The following is a 20028-nucleotide window of genomic DNA, read 5'->3' as shown; positions in this document are numbered from 1 at the left end:
TTCACTTGACGCTATCAATTTAAGAGAGGACCCCAGCTATAGGAGGTATTTGAATATCACCATCTCAATTGATGCTCTGCAATCTTAGGAAATCAAGTCCTTTTAATATAGTGCCTTGTGGGGGTATTTCCTAATGTTAGGTGGCAGTGCCACATTGTGGGTTCTATCAGTTAGTGCAGCAAGTACTGTTTCCCGCTTCCTCAGGATAGCCCCTAAATTGCAGAATGTTCAACCTGAATGGGTTCTCAAGATCAAGCACTTTTAGCAGCTGTTTTGTATTCTAATGCTTGGACAAGTACAGGAAGTTTGCTTTTAAGATGCTATTTTATCAATTTATATATCATATATTACTCCTTTCATATTTCTGGGAAGCATGTTGATCCTCTAATTTACTGAGTGCAGGTGTGAAACATGTACTCCTGAGCTACCTCAGTCTGGCTTCAAGTTGTTTTGGGACCTAGTCCGCATTAGTGGTCCTGATGGATGACCTTGATCACAGGAGAGTGTGACCCTGCAGCTCGCTCTTTTTTGACAACAATCATGGTACCCACTTGGACCAGCAGTGCTGGGTGGGGATTTGTGGCACTTTACTTCACTGGTTCTGTACCTTTCTGCAGGACCTTTCAGAGAATGACTCTGGAGGACTATAAACCGCTGGCATTTTTACTATTGGCTCTCTCACGGTACCATCACATCCCCAATGCTTCTAAACATCTACCACGTTACCTAAATGACCACTTTATCCCTTATAAACCGGCCAGATCACAGCACTCTTCTGAAGCCCTCCTGACATAGATTAAGTTTCTACGGGAACCAACATTTAGCATAGCAGCACAGGTGCTCTGGAACATTGTTTCAAGACTTACCACTTTGATAATTTGTCGCCGATAAAAGTTGCTTTCTCCAGTCATTTTTAAACGATTTATTTGATTCCTTGTTGGTAATTTGATCTGTATTTTATGTTGTTTTATTGTACTGTATACTGCCATGATTTTTTTCCTATGACTTGGCAGTTCATACACTTAGAAACAGAAAATAAATAAATAATGTAGAGAAATTCCAGAACTGCGTAAGTACACAAAATGTTGTGAGAGGGAAGGGACCATATCAGAGCCAGTACTGATAGGAAGGCAATTAGGACTACGCAAGGACTAAGATCAATGGATGATTTTAGGCTTGCGGTTCAGGTTTTGGATAGTGAAAGTCTGTAAGTCATGAGTTATTAGACTGAAGGCTGCAGCATCTGTTACATGGCTAAAAGGGTTTGGCAACATGGTTAACAAAGTATGTAGCAGGGGTTACATAAAGCTTAGGGTTTTTTACACGTTGATATGTATTGGATTATCTTTTCACACCCAGCTCAGAAATACCACCCCCCTCAAAGGAGTACAAAGACAAGCTTTCTAACAGAAAGAATGCCCTTTCAGAAGAGCTATTGCATGTTCCTGCTATACTGAAATCACTCAATTAATTAGAGACATTTAATGTTTAATGACAGTTTAATGACAGTACAAAACATCAGAAAAACCGACTGTTCTACATGCCTGTTCTATATCCCTGGGCCAATCATATACATGGTACTGGTCCTTTTTATCCACACTAGCACAAGGAACAATTTCCCTTTCCTGGTTCTGATCAAAAGGACATATACTATCAACAATAGCTATTAAGTACTGACCAATGTTTCAGTTCATAATCCATTTACTCCAAAGCTGTCCTAGTAATGTAAATTGGATTGATCCAGAATAAATGGCATCTGAACTATAAACCAGTTAACTCACAATAATTTTACTATTAAAAATAAGGAGAATGACAAGTACAGGTCTGCTTTTACTTATACAGGTTACAGAATAGATGCCTTGTACAAAAAAACAATCACACAGCACATTTAGTTCTGCTTGGAGAAGTACTCTCTACTCTTCTGAACATCAGGCTTGATAGTGTCTTTCCCAGGATGCCAGCCAGCAGGACACACTGAGGAGATAATAATATTAACTTTTAAGTTACTCCAGTAGTACAGACCGAAAACAGCATACAAAGAACTAAGTTATCATGTCCATCACTAGACTTCACACAAGATGACTTGGATCACTACAAGCTCTGTCATCTATTTGACTAACTTCTGGAACTAGCAGCAGTCACCACCCCACCTCTCCTACAGATGGGCTTCTTGATGCAATTGTGTACCTGAGTTCAGTGGCGTAGCGTGGGGGGTGCAGGGGGGGCCGGCTGCACCGGGCGCAACATCTGGGGGGCGCGCGCTCGCACTCGCAGCTCTCTGCCCCTACCTGGCTCACTCAGGGTTAGGGGGCGCAAATTACTTGCCTTGCCCCGGGTGCTGACAACCCACGCTACGCCACTGCCTGAGTTGCACAGGACAGCTGCCTCTTGGAAAAACCGAAGCGATTCAGTGTTTATGCATCTAAAATACTAGCCAAATAAATGCCTGACAGCAACAGAAGACTGAAATAATGACTGAGAGCAGGGAGGTTGGATGGAAGATGGGCCAGAGTTGAGAGTGAAAGACTAGTATTATGTGTCCATTGAAAAATAACAGCTGAAAGAGTCGCTTTGAGGGACTGAATGAAATGGGAATGAGATTAGAGAGCCAATGAGAGGCATATGTAGAAAAGGATAGACATTATGAAAGTTAGAACAGTCTGTACACAGTCCTGGATGTTATGTTCCTTACAGTGGCGTAGCGTGGGTTGTCAGCACCCGGGGCAAGGCAAGTAATTTGCGCCCCCTATGACAATGGTCATAGGAACATGCAAGCCCACTCATCACAACAAGGTGATGATCCAGCGAGTGGGACTTCGTTGGACTGGTCATGTTGTGCGGATACCTGATGATCGTCTTCCAAAGCAACTACTCTATTCTGAACTTAAAAATAGAAAGCGTAATGCTGGTGGTCAACAAAAGAGGTTTATAGACTGTCTCAAGGCAAATCTAAAAAAATGTAGTATAAACACTGACAATTGGGAAACACTGGCCTGCGAGTGCTCCAGTTGGAGAACAACCTTTACCAAAGGTGTCATGGGTTTTGAAGACACTCAAACTCAGGACGCAAGGGGAAAATGTGCTAGGAGGAAGGCATGCTTGGCAAATCCACACCGTGATCAGCTCCCGCCCAGAAACCAATGTCCCCACTGTGGAAGGATGTGTGGATCCAGAATTGGCCTCCACGGTCACTTAGACTCATTGATAAAACCGTGTTTATGGAAGACAATCTTACTCGGCTACGAGTGATTGCCAAAGAAGAAGAAGAAGAAGCAGCAGCAGCTATACCATTGTCCCCCCCCCCTTATTTCTAATTTACCATCATAGTCAGTTTACTTTTTCCAGCTTTTAGGAAACATGGTTGAAAGACATCCAGAGGGGAAACTGTGTTAAGTTTGCTGCAGGAAAAACAAGAAAGCCTCTTCTTTCACCTTAAAGACTTACAAACCTGTTCTGTGAATGGCCAAAGTTAATTACATAATTGCAAGTGTCTGCACTTTTCTGCATTTCATGTCCCTCTGATCGTAATGCTTTAAATCCCCACCTCCTCCCCAAAAAACATACAAAGAGATTCCTGTAACTCAGAATGATATTTCACACATCTGATAAAGTGGGTTGTACTTCACAAAAAATTGTGCTGCAATGGATTTAAGGTGCCACAAGACTTGTTTATGGTTTGAGAACTTTGGCAAGCCATCCATCCAATTTTATTCGCCTGCCACAAACCTGCAGAAAATAAAACGCCAAAATCATACAACTTCTAACATAAAATGAGTTGAAGGATGTGGCATATATATAACACAGGGGAGAGAAAATCCAACTAAACTGCACTTGAAGTTGACAAAATCTTTAACAAATCTTTGTATGTGCACAACTGAATAAATAACTGGGGACAATGCTTATGTTAACACACCCATAGAGTCTAGAAATATGAAAGGCATTTATCACAAATATCACATACACTTCAGGTACTGGAAATTTATCACTGGAGGATGCCCAAGAACATAACTGTCCCACCCTCCACAAATCAGCCAAAATCTCCTGTGAGGAACAAGGAAACTGGCTGCAAGACCTCTCCAAATGAAAGGAAAACAGGGCTTTGGGGAGCTCAGCAAAATCAACTGAGTCCCACTCTGTCAAGAGATCAGCTACTATAAAAAAAACTGCCATTTCACTGGGAATTCTTTTTTAGAAAAGCACAGCAGGAAGCCAGCACATATATGTAAAAAAAAAAATCGTTTTCCAGTTGTTTTAATATATTTAACAGTTCTGTATTTATTTTATTTTATAAAATCTATGCACCCTTTGATTGTAAAAACTCAAAGCAGTTTACAAAGAGAACAAAACAATAAAATTATCCCTGAAAACAACTCTTTAAGGCATTCAAAAGATAAAATCAGCAATAAACCAAAATCAGATTAAAACGAACACCAACATACTACATTGCCTAAGTAGGCTTGAGAACAGTGAAGGTGTCTGTCTGATGTCAAGTGGCAAGGAGTCCCAGAGGGTGGGTGCTGCCGTGCTAAAAGATTCCTTACAAATGCGAAGTGAGTGCTATATGGCAATTGAAACAGTGCCAGTTCTGCAGATCGAAGCAGTTGAGCAGGCATATATGCGGGAAGGTGGTCTCACACAGGTAAGCTGCTTTATGCTTTTATTAGATTGTAAATCACTTTGGGCTGCCCCACGGAGGGTGATTCATAAATGAAACCAATACGCTCCACACATATTTCCAGATCTAGCTTCATTTGCAGGTCCTAATCACCGCAGGGTAGATTTCATAGCAGAGCCTTCCATGGGCAACCAGCCGACAGGGTTGCAACCATTGCTGAAGGGCAGGGAGAGAGAGAAAATCGGGTGCTGGCTGCCTTCCTTGCAACTTGAAAGAGACTCTTATCACACCAAAATCCTCTTAAAGAGGAATGAGAGATCTGAAGAGATACTGCAGGGGGAAACGGGAAAGAGAGCAAGCAGGCGCTACTAAAAGGGGAAAAGCTCGTGCTCTGTAGCTCCGCGACTCCAGAACGCTCCGTGATGCAGTTCCTAAGAAACTGACAAGGCGGCGGGGGGGGGGCGCGTGCTAGGGCGCAAGGCTGGCGGTGGCGGCGGGGAGCCCGGCGGAGGAAGGAACTTGTCCCTTCCCTCTGGACTCGCGCCCCCCCAGATGTTGCGCCCGGTGCGGCTGGCACCCCTGGCACCCCCCACGCTACGCCACTGGTTCCTTAAGTAAATACATGCTTCTGTTTTAACTGTTCTGGTCAGGGTAGAGTCTAACGTAAATATATCTCACTGACTAAGAATATAAAGGAGGAGCCCTATTGCTTTCTGTAAGTAAATAGATGGTTGATGCAGGTATTTTAAAGAAAGTCTTGATTCAGTGAAAAAGGAGGAATGCCCTTAGTGCCCACCTGGAAACACACCTTTGCACGGTAGCCTGGGAATATCACAATATGGTGGCAATGTGGCAGAATAGTAATATATATGGGTTATAACTGACATTTATCTGTTGGCAGTAGGGAAGGAAAAAAGGATGCATGTTGCTCCTTGAGGGGGCACAAAATATACCATATTTTTCCGGGTATAAGTCTAGGTTTTTTCCCTTAAAAATAATGTTAAAAATTAGGGGGCATCTTATACATGGATAGTGCCAAGGTTGGACTGGCGATTGGTTGTTGCTGCAAAAATACATGGGGGTGTCTTATAGACGGAAAAATACAGTATGTTCTGTAGGAAATGGCCTCAACAAGAATCCCACAGAGAAGACAAGCAAATAATGTGAGGTGCCAACGCTTTCTCTAACACAGCAGCCCCCAAACGCAACATTTTAGATTTCTTCCCATGGGAATGAATGGTAGCTACTCACTTCTGTGGAAAAATGCTACTGTGTACAGTGGTGCCCCGCAAGACGAATTCCTCGCAAGACGGAAAACCCGCTAGACGAAAGGGTTTTCCGTTTTTGAGTTGCTTCGCAGGACGAATTTCCCTATGGGCTTGCTTCGCAAGACGAAAATGTCTTGCGAGTCTTGAGATTTTTTTTCCGCTCCCCCCCCTTTTTCTAAGCCGCTAAGCCTTTAACAGCCTTTTAGCAGCTAAGCCGCTAAGCCTTTAATAGCCGCTAAACCGCTAATAGCGCTAATCCGCTAAGCCGCTAATAGGGTTGCTTCGCAAGACGAAAAAACTGCTAGACGAAGACACTCGCGGAACGGATTAATTTCGTCTTGCGAGGCACCACTGTATATGGGATACTGTCTTTACAGGGACAGTAGTTCCTGTCTACCTCTGACTCTAGTTTTTTAGTGGAAAGATGTTCTGCCCCTCCACCAGCTGTCAATACTATCTCTTATTTGTCCTGTAGATATAGCAAGAAACCAGAGAGACTCTTAAAAGCCTATTTCTATTTACCTATTCCTGGACTTTTTTAGCCATACAAGATGCTACTCAGGAACTGGATTTTTATCAATGAGATACTGTTTTAGAGAACTATAGTCCTAGATTTTCACATTTATGTTTCTTTAAACATAGTATCCCCTTTGCAGGGAAGAGGATACACCATGTTAAGTGCATCCTCCTTTTTCCACTGAGAAACTTGCTGCAGTTCATGCTTGCCTAGCCTGAACTTGACAGTCTTACCTTCTCCATGTTTGTCTGTAAACTGAAAAGCCTGAACTAGCCGGAGTGTTTCATCAACTGAGCGACCAACAGGGAGATCATTGATTGTGATCTGGCGCAAGATTCCCTTATCATCAATGATGAAGAGGCCCCTAAAGAGAGAAGGCACACACACACACAAAAACCAAAACACTTAAATGTATGGTGGCAGAATATAAAAAACTACAAACTAGCATTCGACACCAAATTCTGTACCATTTTAGTTCTTCTGAAAACATCAAAATGATCTGGTACAACTTCCACCCTATATATAAATTAAAAGCAAAAAACCCTGGGACGGGACGATATGGGATTAGGGGGGCAACTCCCATCTCTTGCGGGGGCGCAATTAGTGCCAGCACCGTCCGTTAAGAATTTGGGTGTAATCTTCGACACCTCCCTTTCCATGGAGGCGCAGACTGCAGCTACAACAAAGGCGGCATTTTTCCACCTCCGCCAAGCTAAGCAGTTGGCTCCTTACCTCTCTCGCCCTGACCTAGCCACTGTGATCCACGCGACGGTCACCTCCAGACTGGATTATTGTAACTCGCTCTACGTGGGGCTGCCCTTGAGACTGACCCAGAAACTCCAGCGGGTGCAGAATGCTGCAGCGAGACTCCTTACAGGGTCTTCGCTGCGAGATCACATTCACCCGGTGCTATACCAGCTGCACTGGCTCCCGGTGGAGTACAGGATCAGGTTTAAGGTGCTGGTTTTAACCTTTAAAGCCCTATACGGCCTAGGACCCTCGTACCTACGGGACCGCCTCTCCTGGTATGCCCCACAGAGAAACTTACGGTCTTCAAATAAAAACATCTTGAAGGTCCCAGGCCACAGAGAAGTTAGGCTGGCCTCAACTAGAGCCAGGGCTTTTTCGGCCGTGGCTCCGATCTGGTGGAACACACTGTCACAAGAGACCAGGGCCCTGTGGGACTTGACATCTTTCCGCAGGGCCTGCAAGACAGAGCTGTTCCACCAGGCCTTTGGCCAGGGCACAGCCTGACTCCCTCCCTCGGCAATCTTCGCGGAGCTCTGGCCCAATGGTTGCCAGTGGCTTGAATTAATTAATTTTATAATGAATGATTTTAGAGTGTTGTTTGTGCTGTACTTTTGTACTGTTTTATTGTTGTTAGCCGCCCTGAGCCCAGCTTCAGCTGGGGAGGGCGGGATATAAATAAAATTAATTATTTATTATTATTATTATTATTATTATTATTATTATTATTATATGGAGACTCATTTGCAGTTCCAAGCACTAAAACCTCTATAGAACATTTCATAAAGGAATGTGGTAAAACTTCCTACGTACAGCCTCTTTACCTTTCACCCTTCAAGAGACTTCTAACTTGAATGTTCAAACTTTTGTTACAAGATATTAGCACTATTCTAAAGAACATAGTTTAAATTTGAATTGGTGTTTTTCAACCCAGGTGCTGATAGCGGATCTGGGAAGATGCCAAACGGAGATTGCACATATTCACACATTCACTTTCCTCTTCCCAGTGAAAAGGACATTCATAATTAAGGGCAGCCTTATTAACAGGACTAGTAAAGTGTGCATGTTGACTCAAAACTTGCATCACTTATTTTCTGTGGGCTTCTCCCTCTGATTAAGTTTTATCTTTTAGAACCTTTATCATGCAGTACTCTATATACCACAAGTCACTAAGTCACAAGTCACTAAGAGGCTGCAGTGGTAACCTTACCTGTAGGAAATGCCTTCATCTTCTTTTAATACTCCATACTTTTTAGAAATTTCACGGTTTGTGTCAGACACTAAGGGAATACGCATGCAGCCTAGTCCACCCTGTTTTTTGGGTGTGTTGATCCTGTTAACAAGAAGAAGAAAGGCATTTTATAATGCAGGTTAGTATTTCAATAATATACTTGTCCTTCTGTACACTTAACACATTCGACTACAGCAGAATATCTAAAGTACAGGAGATTCAGTGGTCTTTGCAAAAGAGGCAGTGACCCAAAACTTCCTGTCTAGTTTCAAGCACTAGTTTGGAATTATTTCAAGTCCCAATCCATGTTACTGGAGTGGTGTGGGAACAGCTTCCTAGTGGTCCGGTTCCACACTGCTCTTACAATATCCAGTAAAGGAAACCCACATGGTTCTTACCATAATGGCCAGAGAAGCAGCTTCATTGGGTCTAAGGTTACAGCTCAAGCTGCTCAAGTTCAGGGACTTAAGATGACTACACTTAAAAAGCTACAGGGCCGGATCAGAACAGGATTGTGAAGGGTGGGCAAAAAACCCTTAACCAACCCCCTTTCTAGCACAAATTGATTTGTGAGCAGGATGGTGTTTTCTCTCTCTTGCACAGGACATGAGGCTGGGTTAGCGGAAAAAAGAAATAGCTGGCAATAGTCACTTGTTGGTAGCTGCTTCTTTCACCCATTTAACAGGCTTATAACTTTTAACGTAGGAGACCCCCAGAGAATAAAAAGGCTGAGGTCCAAATATTCTTACCAGGCAAGATGGCAAAAGTGAGAGTCGACAGAAGCACCAATCACTTCGCAGTTGATTTTTCTAAACTCCTCAGATCTGTCACTGAATGCAATGATCTCAGTTGGGCAGACAAAGGTAAAGTCAAGTGGATAGAAGAAGAACACAACATATTTCCCTGGAGAAGAAGTTAACAGATTAGTCTCTTACGTGAAGATTCCCACCACAGCAAAGCTGGAAGCAATTCAAAAGTCACAAATTTCTGATTCCAAATATTAACAGCTTTGTGGCATTCTACCCCAGAGGTGAGGAGCCTTTTTTGGCATGGCAGGCCAGTTGTTTATCTTCTGCCACCATGGATAGCAAACTTTGCACACGATCACCTTACTTGTCAGTCATCTGATGTCATACTGCCACCAGTTGATTTGACAGGTGAGTTGGACCACTAGGGAGGGCTAAGAAAGAGATATACAGTGGTACCTCGGTTTACATATGCTTCAGGTTACAGACTCCGCTAACCCAGAAATAGTACCTCAGGTTAAGAACTTTGCTTCAGGATAAGAACAGAAATTGGGTGGCGGTAATGTGGAGGCAGCGGGAGGCCCCATTAGCTAAAGTGTTAAGAACGGACCTCCTGAACGAATTAAGTACATAACCAAAGGTACCACTGTATACATCACAAAGCAGGATTGAACTCCCTGGGCATCTGCCACACCTGAGGTCACATATGGGGCAGGTGGGTGTGGTTTAAGAAAAACAGCCTAGTGAGCCTAGTTTGGACTGTAGGCTGAAAGTTTCCCACCCATGCTCTCTTCTCTCCTTGATCTCCAAATAAACAAAAGGAGTGCTGCAAATAAAAGTCGTAACTATTTTCTTCCAAGCTAGCAGAAGTGACACACGCATGGACAACATACATACTAGAACAGAATAGGGTACCTACATGCAGATGTGTTAGTAACTTTCTGAGGACTTATTTGCAATACTATCCAATGCATTTTTGTGAATGCCAACAAAACTTCCATTTCAGAATCAAAGAAGGTTATGTTGTTAGTCCAGACAGTTAAGTTAGGGTTTTATACATGTCACATACTTATCAGTACCTCAGTAAACCCTTGCCAACAAATACAACATGCTTTATTGCACTTACCTTTGTACTGAGAGAGTGTGATTTCTTTGAATTGCCCATCTGGCATTACAGCCGTGGCCAGAAAGTCTGGGGCTGGCTTCCCAATGTGAGCATCTCCTGCTGACATTCTGACTGGAGCTGGAGAAAGTTTGAACTTGTTAGGTTCTGTGGCTTTTACATTGACCCACCCCAGAAGAGGAAACCCATTAGCAAAAGTTTAGCATACATTTAAAATACAATTTAGAATGTGCTGGACTGAACAGAACTACTGCAGGTTTGTCAAGATATTGTAGGAACAACTATTTCATTACCTCAGTATTTGGACCAAAAGAAAAAGAACCTTCACTATCTGTATATTCAATACTTTTTAAAAACACAATCGATGTAGCACACAAAACAGATGTTAAATGTTCCACATGCTTTAATTTAAGCAGTATCTGCTGAGTTATAAACTCCATGGGTACAAGTAAGTAAACTCTACTTTTACCCTTCAGTATCTAACTCTGCAGCACGGGGGAGCCTTCAGCCCAAGAGGTTATTTCAGGCAAGCAAGCTACGCCCACACTCTTTGATTTCAAACTACCGTACGTACATGGGCAAAGGAAAGCAGCCCCACCCGCCAAAGTTGAACTGCAGAGTATGAAGTCGCAGTAGGAGTCATAGGGCCCCTCTGCCAAAGGTTTGCATAAATAATGATGAGCAAGGGCAAATGCCATCATGCATGCAGCCTGAAATTCATTTTAAAGTATGTACTTCAACTAAGTTTATGTTGCCACATAATTTTAAATATCTGAACCTTAACACAACCAAATTTTCTACTGTGATTGTAGCCAACTATGCATTAGCATAGTTTTTAAGATATAATATGACTCAAGAATACATACCAATCACCTTTAAATGCCAACATTAATTGTCTCAACAGAGCAGAAAAAGAATAGATGTGTGCATCCTGCCATCTTTAAGCAAACTGGAAAGATACTGAGGGAAGCGCTCAGTCAAGTGCAAATGTATCAATTTTGTTTTTTCATAGATTCACAGAACTGCAGAGTTGCAAGAGACCCTCAAGGGTCATCTAGTCCAACCCCATGCAGTGCAGGAATCTCAGCTAAAGCATCCATGACAGATGGGCATCTAACCTCCACTTAAAAACCTCCAAGGAAGGAGAGTCCAAACCTCCCAAGGAAGTCTGTTCCACTGTCTAACAAGAGACACTTTAAGGGATAATCTATACTAACAATAGGAACATGAAACTTAACAGCATTCTGTAGAACAAGAGTGGCTCCCACAAACCCTCCCACAAACATTTTTTCCCCTTCCCACCATCACCCATGGGGCAGCAGGGGCAAAATGAAAAAAATATTAGATGCAGAACTGGGTTGGGGAGTGGAAAACTGTACCCTCTAGACTAAAATTATAAAAGTATTTATATACCACCATCTGCTAAAGTATCAAGGCGGTATACAATAAGTATATAATAAAATGCAAAACTTAAAAATATAAAATTAAAGGTAATGTGAAATATGCATTCTAAGTATATTTAATAAGGATGGCTGCAAACAGTTCCCAAAGGAGCAATCTGATAACCACATGAGGAGCAATAATTCCCCTTCAGGTGATCTGCCTGGATCAGCTGCATAGGGAGGGTTGTCTGACTCTGTGTGTGCATGCACATGTATGTGAAAGTGTGTACAGCCCTTGGGCCAAAAAATTAAAAAGGAATTTTAAACCACAATACATTTCAGTGGCTTTAGTAGCTCCCCATCAGTGTTCGAAACTCCTATTGTTCTAGGCGCATTTTGCGACAGGGAATTTCATTAGGGTAAGCAGTTTCTGAGCTCTGGGTGCAGTACTGCATCTAAGATTTCAGAATAAAAATGCAGAGTGGAAGGAAAGGAGGACCTTTTTCTGCCTCTCCACTTCTAGCTACTCTCTGAAAACTGGAGAAGAGACCCTCTTAAGAATATTAGGGGAAGAACGAGACCATGTGAAAAATGAACACAATATTTTAGCTGCAGTTCATTCATTTTCAGCTTTGTATTCTTGTTATAAAAAAGTGCGCCTAAACATTCCATTGTTGCACCCATAACCCAGGTTTAAGGTGCCACTTAGCTCTGAGCTTTCATATCTCAGTTTCCAACACTGTTCCCCATACAACTTGGCTCTAGCACAAGAAAATAACAGCTGCGGTATTTTAAAAGTAAGCCTTGAGATTAGCTGCGTAACGCACAAGAAGTATTCCAAGTATAAACTCAGTACATCCCAAAACAGGCAACGGTGCACAAATCAGAGTTCCAGATGATCATCTCAACCCCAATATGCCAAAAATAATAGTAACACTACTCAAATCAGTGCAGTTAACTTTAAACGGTTTAGTTTTCCATTACGCAATGGTATAGAAATGAAACCGATAAGAGGAAACTCGTTCATAACTAGCTAGCCTTCGCCCATTTCAACTCTCTTGCACACGGTGCGTCATGTTCATTCGCTAAATTCCATGGAGCTCAGTAGCACCTTTTCAGGTACCTGAGCCCAGGGCTACAACCTCGACCTTACTCTATAATTATATTTAAAAACTGCCATCTCTCGTGGAACACAAGACAACGGCCCCTAACCCGCGGAGGCAGCAGCCTTCCAACTCCCAAATTCCCTATTTTGCTTCCAAGCATCCCAACTTCTCTCCCTACCAAGATAAATGCAGCTTCACGCCCAACCAAACCCACCATCAGCCCATTGAAACGACCAGCGGAAGGAGCCGGCGGCCAGCCCGACAGCAGCAGGCGCGGCCAGAACCGCGACGTCCTTTGAAGTTCATTGACTTAATAGCACAATTTCACTTAATAGCTCGGGCGTCGATCGCACCCAGAGCTTTTCCCCACCCTGCAGGCTGCACTTCCCAGCCTCTTTAAACCGGGATCTTTTGTTGCGCCGGGAAACCGAGGCGACGAAAAACGACCCGAAGCTCGACCAAGGCAGGAAACTGAACTCAGCTCCGCTCTCCCTCCACCTGTTGGGCTACCAGGCGCCGGGGAGCAAAGCCCAGCTAAGTTACACACACAGATCTCCATCAGGAAACCGTCTACAATTAATTTGACACACAAAACAGCAGATCTCAAATACTATTAGGAAGCACATTCTATTACAGCAAACGAACAAAACCTGTACGAACTGCAGGCCAGCCCTGCCCTGGCCCAGATTCTCATTTTGGACGGCGGAGAGAGAGGTATGTTTTACCTAATGCGAAATTACCCGCTTCCTCAAATATCCTCTTGCCGCTCCCGGCTCGAAACAAAAAAAGATCCAGCCCTGCAGGCAGTGCCCCTTCTGTTTTATATCTTCTCAACTCTCGCGAGAGCACGAAGCCGAAGAACTTGTCGGTTGGCGCCTCCTTCCCGGCTCTCCTGCTTTCTGGCGTAGCTGCTGCGCCAGCATGACTTTGCATTTTGCGGCTTTTTGTTCGCCGGCATAACTTTTGGTGCTGCTGGTTTTAGAATCGGGTGTTGTTGTTTTTTGTAGTTGGTGGGTGTTTGGGAATCAGGGCCAACTGTACTGCACAGATCTTGATAGTTTTTTTAGGGAAAGGTGCCCCCTCCCCTTCGACAAATCGCGTGGGGAAGGGAAGAAACGTGAATTCTAGCATTAGTCTCGGGTTTTATGGGTGATGCAAACCATGCATGACTACAAAGCGGCGGCGGCGGTGGTTGCAGTCGTTTCACTGAAACCGTGTTGTGCAACTGATCTGAATTGAAAATGCAAAGTCATGTGGAATAGACAGTTTGCTGTGTGAAAGGGAAGGACTTTGGGATTTGCCCAGTTAACACCACAGCTTGGTCACAACGATGGTGCTTGAGCGAAACTTGGGTCACATAAGGAATTCTGTTTTCAGATAGATGTGACACGTTGGCATTTAAACTATCACGTCCCTTTGTTGTAAAAATGTGGAAACCTCATGGATTCTATTCATTCCTGGGATCCTTCATTTCACAACTTTAGTTTTCGGTGTAGACCTGTACATTGCTTCAGACTAGTTGGGTTCCTGCCATACAATTTACAACTGAACTCCTGTTCCTTGCTGACATAGGAATAGTCATAATATATTTATTTAAGGATCATACCAAAGGCCTGTCCAGTATCATGTTCCCCACAATCAGGTGTGCCCTGGGAGGCCAAAAGCAGAAGGTGAAAACACATCCCTCTGCCTTTGTTCCTCTAGAGCTGAAGTATCAAGGTACTTCTGAAACTGTAAGTGATATATAATCAACATGACTAGCAATAGCTACCTACAGTCTCCCATCTTCTTCTATAATGAACTCAAAATTGCTGTCCCACATGAAGCAAAAGACAATGGCCTGTAAATCCTGAATACAAGCAGCATTCATACACAAAATTCTCCATTTTGTGTCCAAGCATCCCAGACAACACACTGTTAACAAAATGAGTAGTAAGGGTAAAGGGACCCCTGACCGTTAGGTCCAGTCGTGACTGACTCTGGGGTTGCGGCACTCATCTCCCTTTATTGGCCGAGGGAGCCGGCGTACAGCTTCCGGGTCATGTGGCCAGCATGACTAAGCCGCTTCTGGCAAACCAGAGCAGCACACAGAAACGCCCTTTACCTTCCTGCCGGAGTGGTACCTAGTTATCTACTTGCACTTTGAAGTGCTTTTGAACTGCTAGGTTGGCAGGAGCAGGGACCGAGCAATGGGAACTCACCGCCAACCTTCTGATTGGCAAACCCTAGGCTCAGTGGTTTAGACCACAGTGCCACCTGCATCGTAGTAGTACTAGCACCTATTTTTTTACTAGAAAATGCACTGATTGTAAGTAGTATAAAATTCAATCAAATTGCTTTGTCAGTTTTCTGCTGGAATTACAACACTGAATAGCCAATAGTTCTGTTCAAACAGGTTTTATAAAATGGGAGTTGCCTGGATGTGGATTTTTCCATAATCCCAGATTACCTTTGGGCTGTTAGTGGTGAGAGAATGTTACTTTACGCTCAGAGGCATATACTATTATTAACCATTGATGTGCGCATTATCCTGCAAGGCCAAATAAAGCCACATTTTCAGTCACTTAGCTGTAACTGGAAGCAAACAGAAACTCAGTATTTTGTTGATTCAGCCAAAAACAACATTATCAACAGTGTTTGCAAGATACCAGTGCCATATTTCCTTGTAACCAGGGAGGTGGCATGTTACTGGATAATCTATTTTTCCTATTTGAAGGTTAATTATTTTAAAATCTCTGCTATTCATTAGTTAGTCTTATTCACATGAGCTATTCTCTTGTCAGTGGCTCATACATGCTGCTTTGAATAGCTTATTCATCTGTTCTCTTCAACTCAGGTATTTATTGTTGCTTTATTTTCTCTCTGCTCAACTTTCTTATGCAACTTTTCTGTTCCTTTCCTCTGGGATACCTCTTTTTTACTTTGATTCCAAGAGACAGATAACACTGTGGAGAAGTAATCATGTGAGAAGCCAAATGGGGATTTGTTTCTGTACCTCTGAGATGTATGGATTTGGGCCAAATGACTGCAGTAATCATGAAGGTTGACTGAGAGGAATAATGAATCATTTCAGAAGCAAATAACACCTGCCCCAAGTCCCAGTTGCCTTTAAATGCATGTCAGTGTTTCCATTTATTGAAACAATATTTCCATTTTAATGCTATGCTACTTCTCAGATACAGGCTGCTATTACATTATTGTAAAGAATCAAGAGTTTGAATTAGTATGTATTATGGAATAACGACACTCAGGACTGGTGATTATATAATCCAGGAGGAGGAAAAACGAGATGGGCAAACTAATTCAATAAATGTTTACTCAGAAGTAAGACACACAAAAAGTTCAGTGCACACTTCCAAGTAGGTTTGAACTCATTGAACTCAGTGAGGCTTACTTATGGGTAACAAAGTTTAGTATTGAAACACTGTGCTAGATTAGAAGTATGATTGAACTGATCCACTATGATTTTTTTCATGGATTATGTTGCAAGAATAATGATCTGAAACTCAGTCTTTAATTCTTTAAAAAACATAATGTTATACAGGATAATATTCTTATCTTTTGGGTTTATGTTTAACTTTATTTTATATGATTTGAATAGTGTATTTGAAATTCACGACTATAAAATGCTAATCTGAGGGGGGAAAGGAAAGATGGATTAATCAATAACAGCAGAATTAATGTCTAAAGTCCAAGCCACATGTACAAGTGTGCAAAATAGTAAGGAATGTGTTACATATTACCAACTCCCTATACAAAAGGAAATAATGTATTCATGTATTTATTCATAAATGTAAATTATATAATATCTCTCTGTGTAAATTCATAATCTAAAGAGGTCTAGAAACTATCCATTAAAAGTATCAATTAGGGAGATCTAGAAAACAATCTGGAATTTTTTAAACTACCGTAAGTGAAAGAACCGGAGCTGGTACAATACTTTTTGCTGCCTGATGCAAAAAGCAAATAAAAAAACACTACCACCACCCAATCCCTAAGGCTGGCCAAGTTATTTTGACACCAGAGGCAGAAAATCCCACATGTAGTACTTCTCCCTTGCAGTAAAAATACAATAACAATACATTAAATAGCTAACAATTTGCTACTCTTTCATGACACGCAATATCATCTGTCTGAGGCTGCTTCATCACTCTACTTAATGTTACAACAGGTTCGGGGGGGGGGAGAGGAATGCAGGTGTTACAGCACATGATTTATCTCCTTAAATTACTTCATATGCCAGTGGTCTACTCATGTGAGCCATATAATCTCTTCAGTGGGAGTTCATGAAGGGTCACAGGAACTACATTCATAATAAGAATTACTGTATACCAAGATACAGTGTTTCTAACTATTTTATAATTTATTATGGTTCATATTATGAATTGGTTATATATATGGGGGCACCAAAACATTTTAAGTGCTTAGGGCCGCTAAAAGTCTTAATCTGGCCCTGCCCAGATGACAAGCCCCACTTCTTAGCCTCGCTGACGTGATCCAAAGGAAAGTTGATGTGATCCAAAGGAAAGCAGGGCAATACATTGGGCACCAGCATGGCTGCAGGAGTTGCTGGAAGGAGTTGTACAAGATGCCATCCAGCCATTTTAGGGATTCCAATCCAGATTTGTGTGGTTTAATTCTTAGCCTTATCTTCTCCCCAAGATGTCCTGCAAGGCAGCAGGTAAGGGGGACAAATATAGACTTGATTATCAATGGCTGAGTTTGTCAGAAGCAAATAGCAGATTGAGACTGCAATCCTAACTCCATTTACCTGGTAGCAAGTCCACGCTGAATATAGTAGGGTTTACTTCTGAGTAGGCATGGTTGGTACTGCATTCTTGATCTCCAATCCATCTACGTAAATGAGGCCTGGTGTCTGTTGAAATTCCTTTATCCACACAACTCTTAGGTGCAGGAGTCCTATCCTCTTGCATCTGGCTACCTTTATACAGTATATAAATGAATGATTTCTATTCACACCTGTGGAGAAAGGTAAAGTACTGCATTTGAAAACAATTGTGTAGGGAAGGCAAAACATGCCTGCTCCAGAGACTAGACCCAGCCTCCATTGCCAAGGGATCTGACTCCTTACCACATTGTGCAATTACGACTAAAATAATGCCTATTATTATGATAGGTGGAGAAGATAAGGAAGAAATGTTTGTATTTTACAAACACTTAATAAATTTTATTTCTTTGTCATACTGGGGAGGAGGGATGTGTCACTTCAGCCCATTCACACATCAAAATAATGCATGTGGGAGATGCAGCGTCAGCACTGTGTAGCTCAATTTGCTGTCAGCTATGCATTTTGCATTTTTTTAAAAAAAATATTTTATTAAGGATTTTCTTGTTTTACAGAAGTGTAGTGCCTCGTATTTTTTTTTCATGTAACATTTTTACAAATCCGTTTCATTTGTTGAGGCATTAGGGGAGAAGAAAAAAAAGAAAGAAAAAAGAAAGGGGGGGTGGAGAGAGGGAAGATGGGTGGGGGTGGGGTCGGGTGGCGGTGTTTCTATTATGTTTAATGTATGTAGAGTTTGGTGTCAGCGTTGCTTGTGTTGTTCACTTGTGCTCCTTTGGTGGTGAGAGAGGTTGGGGTTGGCCTAGGGTGTGATTGTTTGCTTGTGATTGGCTGTGGTGATCTTTGTTTTCGTGTGTGAGTGAGGTGGGTGGGTGTTTTGGATCAGGTTAGCCATATTGATTTGTATGCTGTTGGTGGATTATTGTCATTGTCCTGTTGGGCTGTGTATGTGATAAAGGGGAGCCATACCGGGGTGAAGGCATCTTCTTCTGTTTGTCCCCGTGTCAGTTTCAGTTTATTAGTTAATTTTTCTAGTAGGGCTGTTTCCCATACTATTTGGTACCATTGGTCCATGCTTACTCCTGACAGGTCTCTCCAGTGTCTGGTTATGGTGTTTCTTGCTGCTGAGAGCAGGTGGGTTATGAGTTCTTTGTGGTGTAAATGGGCATTGTTGTCTTGGAAGATGTTTAGTAGGGCCAATTCTGGGGTGATGTCTATTACTTGCTTAGTTATTTTACATATTTCTTGTATGGCTGTTGTCCAGAATAGTTGGATTTTGGGACACTCCCACCACATGTGGAGGTATGTGCCTGTGGAGGTGCACCCTCTCCAGCATTTTGGTGAGGTTTCTGGGTGTATTAGCGCTAGTTTCCTTGGTGTTAGGTACCACCTGTAGGTGAGTTTCAGTGTGAGTTCTTTTCTTTTCGTTGATATGGATTTAAAGGGGGGTTTAGACCACATTCTGGTCCATTGAGTGGGGTTAATCTCATAGCCTATGTCATTCTCCCATTGTTTTTTGATTGCGTCTAGGGGATTTGGCTATGCATTTTGCATTCACGTGAAGAGCCCTTGGCATATACTGACATATATATTTACACAGCCTGATGTGTGTAGGATCCCAAAAACCATGGGTGGAACAAGAGCTCTACCTGTGCACATATGTATGTGAGGTGGTAGTGGGACCCGTGACAGGACTACACACTTCAACCTCCACAAACTGCTTTACCATTAAAAAAGGATGGGAGTGGGTTCAAGCGAGTAGATTCAAGCATGACTGGAAGTAGAATATAAGGTGGGGTATGTGCAGATAAAGGGGTGTAACCAATTTTTTTTTCTGGGGGGATGCAGGGGTACACATACCCCTAAACATTTTGTGAATCTAAGTTTGGCCTCATTGAGGGGCAGCATTTCAATATGAGTATGAGAATGTGAGTACCCCTAAACTTTTTTTTAAGAAAGAAAGCACTGGGTGTAACTAGTCAGACAAGGAAATGTTCTGTTTTCTTTATTACGTTATATGGAACAAATAGGTTGCAATCAGCAAATCTGGAAGAAACTGAAGCTATCAGAGGTTGGCAGTTAGGCATTTAGTCCTGGTCTCATCATGCCCTTGAATGCACAATTCTCCCGTGTAAATGAATTGCTGCAAATGGAGTCAGGCAGGAGTAAAGATACCTTTTGGCATAGTTTCTGTTATTGCTACCACTGACAATCCTGGTAGTATCTTTCGCCACATTCCTTATCTAATTATGAACATCTTTCTAACTTTGACTGAGATGAGGCAATCCTGGGATCCTGTCCTTTTATCATACTCTGGTTGCAGCATGACCAGGCAACCCCACCCCAGCTGTCGTAGATAATATACCCAAAATTGGAATGCAAACTTTCTTCAGTAAAGCTTTCTGCCAGATTGTAATGGAAGCGATTTAATTCTACCAAACCCTTTCCGAAAGAGGGGGAATATAGAGCAATAACTGTTAACGCATCGC

At 42.4% G+C, this 20028-nt stretch overlaps 1 protein-coding gene across 2 annotated transcripts; it reads right to left on the bottom strand.

The window, feature by feature from the left end:
* Positions 1 to 1480: 1480 nt before the first annotated feature.
* PRDX1 (peroxiredoxin 1) lies at positions 1481 to 13619 on the bottom strand. Of its 2 annotated transcripts, none has more exons than XM_081009558.1 (6): positions 13461 to 13619; positions 10251 to 10367; positions 9128 to 9281; positions 8358 to 8480; positions 6634 to 6764; positions 1481 to 1974 (listed from the first exon to the last, which is right to left on the bottom strand). In XM_081009558.1, exons 2-6 carry the CDS (start codon positions 10354 to 10356, stop codon positions 1889 to 1891), a joined length of 600 nt encoding a protein of 199 aa, XP_080865684.1. In that variant the 5' UTR covers positions 10357 to 10367; positions 13461 to 13619; the 3' UTR covers positions 1481 to 1888. The 2 variants fall into 2 exon arrangements, with proteins under 2 accessions (XP_080865684.1, XP_080865685.1); XM_081009559.1 differs by having other exon boundaries at positions 10251 to 10361; positions 13461 to 13573.
* Positions 13620 to 20028: the final 6409 nt, after the last annotated feature.

The sequence above is a fragment of the Podarcis pityusensis genome (genome assembly GCF_964106645.2).
Source record: "Podarcis pityusensis genome assembly, chromosome: 6".
In the NCBI taxonomy this organism is placed as follows: Eukaryota; Metazoa; Chordata; class Lepidosauria; order Squamata; family Lacertidae; genus Podarcis; species Podarcis pityusensis.
This window is presented reverse-complemented; position numbering and strand designations above follow the sequence as displayed.

Excerpts from the sequence above, each read along its gene's own strand:
- PRDX1 (XM_081009558.1), bottom strand. The coding sequence starts at position 10,356 with ATGTCAGCAGGAGATGCTCACATTGGGAAGCCAGCCCCAGACTTTCTG. Across the intron at positions 8,481-9,127 it reads CACTTTTGCCATCTTGCCTG|GATCAACACACCCAAAAAAC; the intron begins GTAAGAATATTT and ends TCTTGTTAACAG. Across the intron at positions 6,765-8,357 it reads GATGAAGGCATTTCCTACAG|GGGCCTCTTCATCATTGATG; the intron begins GTAAGGTTACCA and ends TTCTCTCTTTAG.